At 39.4% G+C, this 6,475-nt stretch overlaps 1 protein-coding gene and 1 pseudogene across 1 annotated transcript; one reads left to right on the top strand and one right to left on the bottom strand.

The window, feature by feature from the left end:
- Window positions 1-1,672: 1,672 nt before the first annotated feature.
- Window positions 1,673-1,936, bottom strand: LOC116086589 (keratin-associated protein 20-2-like). Its single transcript, XM_031364797.1, has one exon. It carries the CDS (start codon window positions 1,923-1,925, stop codon window positions 1,746-1,748), a length of 180 nt encoding a protein of 59 aa, XP_031220657.1. The 5' UTR covers window positions 1,926-1,936; the 3' UTR covers window positions 1,673-1,745.
- Window positions 1,937-4,502: 2,566 nt separating this feature from the next.
- Window positions 4,503-5,771, top strand: LOC116086588 (annotated as a pseudogene).
- The last annotated feature ends 704 nt before the right edge of the window (window positions 5,772-6,475 follow it).

Raw genomic sequence — 6,475 nt, 5'->3', positions numbered from 1 at the left:
AGAAGTAAGTCCTGTGTTCAAATAAAAATGAACTTACTAGCAAAAAAAAAAAAATGAAAGAAAGAAATGTTTAAAAAAACGCAACTCCTTCAAGACTTTGTTCATAGAAAGAATCAACATGTGATTTGTGTGTGTGTGTGTGTGTGTGTTTGGGTTTGTATGTCCTTTGTTTGTATGTATGTGCAATGTCTCATGAAACTAAAAGATACCAGGAGAACTTCTAAGTGGAATAGATAAACATGAATTAATCTCATGCATGAGAGATGAAAGTAGTTGATGTGTAGTGATAGGGAGTGTGTATGGGTGATATTGGAGAATTAAGTAAAATGACCAATGTCTATGAAATACTACCATGACACCCAAAGCAGACATCTTAAAGAATAGTTCAGTGTGTCTTCCCACCATAAAACCTGGCCGATTAGATGGAATCAGATGGATAGCCAGACTAAGAAGAATCAGAGATACCAGCTAACATGGTTCTACCAGTGTGTAAGGTACAGAGCAAATGAGAAAAGTAGAAGGCTACAAATAAAAATCTTCCCAGTAGGGCACACTACACATTATTGTGCACACTTACACATACACAGTGACACATGCATCACACACACAGGATGTCAGAAATGAAAACAAGAGAATAAAAAACATTGAAATTGTAAACTTTAGAGATACAGCTAACAAATTCTGAAAAACAAAACGAGTGTATAAAAAGATGCTCCACACAAATGAAAAAAATGAGAATAGTAGGAAGGTTATCAATGCAGAAATAGGAGTGGGAAGTTATATATATTTGTATATGTATATATGTATGTACAAGTATATATATGTGTGTATACACATACATACATACATACATATACATACATAAATATATACATTATAGAAGAGGTGTTTTGTACAGGAATAAATACAATGGACAACTGGACTCAATAATGTTGTACTTCACTAATATCTCAGAGATACAAATCAAAAGAGAGTTGAGATTTTAGCCAACAGTTGTTAGACTGTTAGTATTAGAGAGACAAAAGATGAATGTTACAAAGCATGTAGATGAGGGCACCCTTCTCTATTGTTGATGGAAATGTAACTTCGTAAAGCTATGGTAAAAATAGCATTGGCATGTTTTCAAACACACAGGGAAGTGACAGGTAATCTACAATACACACAGATTCTCATACAATGAGATGAAAATCACTGAATCCTAAAGAAATAGGTACACTAGCAAGTATATTCTAATATTCTTTATGACATTCAAATTATAATCACGAGAAAGTGACCATGTGCATTTGAACACTGAAAAGAATTGCTTCTTTCTCTAACTTCCTCTCCCTTCCCTTATTTCTCCCCCTTTTCCTTCTCCATGCCTATCTCCTTAAATAACATCCTTTCTTAAACTCCCCTCACCCATTCCCACAACAAGCCCCACACATGTAACCAATCATATACAAAAGCATGGACAATACAGAAAATACTTTGTAGAGTTTATTCATTTAGTTACTTGATGATACACCGTTCAACAAATGGTTGAGAGTTAAATTTACAATCATTTTACAGAGTATGATGAGGATAATATAAAATACTATCACGGTCCAAATTCAGATGAGGAATTAGATGACCATGTTGAATTTCAATTCTATTTTATATATTTTGTCCTAAAGTTAGAAATTTTGAAGACATATTTGAGTTCCTGGTGTAAAAACACTTGGAAGCCCTTCTGGTCAGAAAGGTTGGGTATCTGCATAATGTCCTCAGTAGAAGCCATAAGACCAGTATCTTCTACAGCACAGTGGGCGGCAGCAGCCATAGCCATAGCCACCATAGCCACAGCCATAGCCACAGCCATAGCCACAGCCTAGGCCACCATAGCCATAGCCCAGGCCCCCATAGCCATAGCCCAGGCCTCCATAGTAGCTGCCATAATAACACATGGTTTCAGGAGTGGAGCGTTCAGAGGAAGATTAAACAGTAGGTTTCTAGAGTCTGGATGAAACCATCTGCCAAGGGCCTTTTATACACCTGGATGTTTGGTGACAAAACCCACAGGCATTATGACATCACACATGTCTCTACTATTCTTCAGAAAACATCCACGTTTCAGAATTTACTGCCCAAACAACGCTGCATAACTTAGATAATTGCGCTAATATGTTAGGATCCCAAGGTCAGATCATGGAGCTTTATTGTGAAAATCTGGACTAGTTTCAAGATAATGCCTCATTCTACACTTAGTTTCTTTAATACTCATGACACAAATTATTGAAATCTCTCTCTTCTCTTTCTGTCTTTGGTTTTGTAGTGCTACATACTGTAAATATTTGTTGCTTTCCTTGCTGTGCTTTGTTATTGTAAAATAAATATGCATTTTGAAGTTTTTAGGTGGAAAATGGTCTGTACACTTATTATTTTTTTTAAGTTGATGACTCATATACATAAATATTTGTCTTACGACTTTACTATCACATATTAATTCTGATTTATGTGCATAGTAGATCTTTCCACCTTGAGCTATGTTCCTCAATTTTCCACTTGTAGGCTTGCTTTTGCCATTTTTTTTCAGTTTTTGTTACTTTGATTGTGTGGCATATTTTGAGATCAGATTTTGTGGTAGATCTAGCATCTTCCTTTCTGCTTCATGTTGTTTTTTCTCTTAGGGTGTCCTTCTGCATTTCTATCTTCACTAGGATTGTGCTGTGCTGTTCTGTGCAGAACAAAATTGTAGTTTTTATAGACATTGCATGAGAACTATACATTGGTTTGTCAAATATCCTCAGTTTCCTCTTAGTAATTCTACCAAAGTGTAAACAGGTTGTGTCATTCCATATCCTAGTATTTTCCTCAAATTATTTACTTCACACAAAAATACTTCTCCATGGTATTTATTTTCTTAACTGTGTTGAAGTGGTTCAGTCTTATCGCAGGACTTTAGTTTGCATCAAATTGATACTAACTCTTTAATATTATTGACCCATGTCAACCAACAAACACACCCATGCCTATTTAACACTAATTCACCTTACCTCTTTTTCCCCAAGATCTCAACAAAACTGCAAAACCTTTAAAATTCTCATTGTTTTTAAAGACTCAAAGCATTAAATGCTCAGTACCTGTAACATATGCAATCTTTCTTAAAATTCAGAATCTCTCTAAAGTTTAAAATATGTCAACAGTGGGTTTAAATGAAAGACATAAATTAAACTGATTGTGTTCTTTCTTAAATCGTGAAGAACCAGGGAATAATCACCATCAGATAAAAGCAAAACAATCTACCAATAATTTACATAACACTTTGTACAATGTCTTGAGATCACTTAGTATCTTCTTGACTCCTCTAAACACCAGGGTCACTTCTCTGACTCTTCCCTCTGCAGCACATACAGCTTGTCTTCTACACATTGATGGGCTCCACCACAGTGATCCAGCTGCTCTTCTTGGTTTCTCATGGTAGTGAAATCCAATCCTTCCACCCAACTAAAATTGCTATTGATTGTGGAACAATAATATGACTGGCTTAACCATGATGTTGTTTAGCAGAATTTAGACTTTGGGTTGGTAAAACAGGTGAATGCTTTAAGTGTCACTTATTAGTCTGCCAGTGTAGGTGTGTGGAAGACAGTTGTGCTGAAAACAATGTGGATTATGACTGCCTAGATCAAGAGATTTCAGAGGAGAAGACTATAATTAAATGTCATAGAGACCATTCTTCAGGGATTCTGGCAAACAATGTGATGGCTTTTTTACCTTTAACTAAGGACAGATTTAAGACATTTGCATAAATGGTGTTGGCTTAGAGGTTTCAATAGATCATGCAAAACTCAGTTACTCTTCTCCTGCTGTGTGCAGTTTCAGATCCAAACCTCACAGCTACTTCTCCATCACTATGTCTGACTACATGCTGCCATGATTCTCCTCATGATGAAATAGGACTACACCTCAGAAACTGCACACAAGTCTCAATTAAATGTTTTCTTTTTTAAGATGTGGTCAAGATACATCTTTAGAGCAATAGAATATTGGCTGATATGAATGATAATGGGAAGAGTTGACATGAATGTGTCCAGAATTTATTGTAATTAAGTTTTACATAACATGGAATTTTTGCGTGTAAAACACTTTTTGAGAATTGTTTCAAAAACTCTCAGCCCAGCCAAACAAGGTGATCAGGCAGTATGTACGATGATGGACACAGAGCACAAGGAAGAACAGGGTAACTTTTCGGGTGTCAGCTGAGTGAAAGACAATTTTCCCCTGTGCTTTCCCCTGATCTGATCCATACTTGCAGGAAAGCTAGCTGTCTGTGCTGGGCCCTATACCCTGGTCAGCACCTCACCTGGGGATTCAGATTCCTTGTAGGAGGGAGGGATTGCCCTTGTTTCCCTTGCACTTTCTCTGGTCACTCAACCTGATGCCTGGGGCTAGAACTTGAGTCCCCAACTTGCTGCAAGGAAAGAGGAAGAAGGAGTCTTCAGAGGGCTGCAGAGAAATCCCAAAGGAAAAGCAAAAGCTGAGAGAGTGTCCAGGAAGCTAGAGCCATGCAGTTCTCCAGCTCAGCCAGAACAGCGGATGAGAACGTGGACGTTTTGTTCAAGGTCATCCTTATTGGGGACCCCAACGTGGGGAAGATGTGTGTGGTTCAGCATTTCAAATCTGGAGTCTATAGTGAGTCACAACAGAACACCATTGGGGTAGACTTCACGGTGAGCTCCCTGGAGATAGATGGCAAGAAAGTAAAGAAGCAGGTGTTGGGATACTGCAGGCCAGGAGCGCTTCCATACCATCACCCAAGGCTACTACCGGAGTGCCCAGGCAACCATCATTGCCTATGACCTCACAAGGCGGTCCACATTCGAATCTGTCCCTCACTGGATCCATGAGATAGAAAAATATGGAGCTACCAACTTGGTCATCATGCTGATCGGGAACAAATCAGACCTGTGGGAGAAACGGCACGTCCTGTTTGAGGATGCCTGCACACTGGCCGAGAAGTATGGCCTCCTGGCTGGCTTGGAGATATCTGCCGAGGAGTCCAGGAACATAGATGAAGTCTTTGTGCTCATGGCGAAAGAGTTAATTGCCTGAAACAGCCTGCACCTGTATGGGGAGAGCGCCCAGCAAGGTCTTTCCCAGGATTCCAGCCAAGTTCTTGTGGGCCAGGTCCCCAGTGAGAACACCCGCTGTACTTGTTGAACATGAGAGGGAGGCCAGCACAAAAGCCAGGGTATCCGGACCCCAGTGTCTCCGGCAGCATTGCTGGCTAAGGCCTTACTCCTAGCCTGATGGGCAGTACAGACTGAGGAAAGGGGTGACACCATTGTCCTCAAGGACGCCTACAGAAATGTGGACTCCAGGCCCTGGAGGAAGAGCATTAGAATGGATTTCCCCCATTCTCGTCTCTGTCTCCCCAACATCCAACTGTTTAATAGCGGAATTTGCTTTTCTGTTATACAAAGACAGTAGTTAAGTGGGGAGCAGGAAGATGCAGAGAGGATATCGGGGACAGTCTAGATTTGGAAACAGCACAAGCACGGTTGAGGAAGGCCTGTAATGAAAAGCTGGCCTGCTTCCAACAGACACAGCCCGGCCTTCTTCCTGAGGAGCAAGGTCTGTTGACCTACAGGCCAGAAAGGCTTCCTTACCAGGAATCAGGAGGCAGGTGGAACTGGCTTGCCCTCTGTCTATCTGTTTGATCACAAGGATGGAAGAAACACCTACCATGAATTCTTAAAACACCAAATTATGTCTTGTACAGAAGTCAGTCCTGTGTTCAAATAAAAATGAACTTACTAGCAAAAAATAAAAGAAATGTTTAAAAGAACGCAACTGTTTCAAGACTTTGTTCATATAAAGAATCAACATGTGATTTGTGTGTGTGTGTGTGTGTGTGTTTGTGTTTGTATGTGCTATGTGTGTGTATACAATGTCTCATGAAACTAAAAGATACCAGGAGAATTTCTAAGTGGAATAGATAAACATGAATTAATCTCATGCGTGAGTGAAAGTAGTTGAGGGGTTTTGATAGGTAGTGTGGAGAGGGATATTGGAGAATTAAATAAAATGACTAATGTCTATGAAATACTACCATGACACCCAAAGCAGACATCTTAAAGACTAGTTCAGTGTGTCTTCCAACCATAAAACCTGGCAGATTAGATGGAATCAGATGGATAGCCAGACTAAGAATCACAGATACCAGCTAACATGGTTCTACCACAGTGTGTAAGGTGCAAAGCAAATGAGAAATGTAGAAGGCCACAAATAAAATCTTCCCAGTAGGGCACACTACACATTATTGTGCACACTTACACATACACAGGGACACATGCATCACACACACAGGATGTCAGAAACGCAAACAAAAGAATAAAAAACATTGAAATTGTAAACTTTTAGAGATACAGCTAACAAATTCTGATAAACAAAACGAGTGTATAAAAAGATGCTCCACACAAATGAAAAAAATGAGAATATTAGGAAGGTTATC

This window comes from Mastomys coucha, unplaced genomic scaffold, assembly GCF_008632895.1.
Source record: "Mastomys coucha isolate ucsf_1 unplaced genomic scaffold, UCSF_Mcou_1 pScaffold12, whole genome shotgun sequence".
NCBI classification, from domain to species: Eukaryota; Metazoa; Chordata; class Mammalia; order Rodentia; family Muridae; genus Mastomys; species Mastomys coucha.
This window is presented reverse-complemented; position numbering and strand designations above follow the sequence as displayed.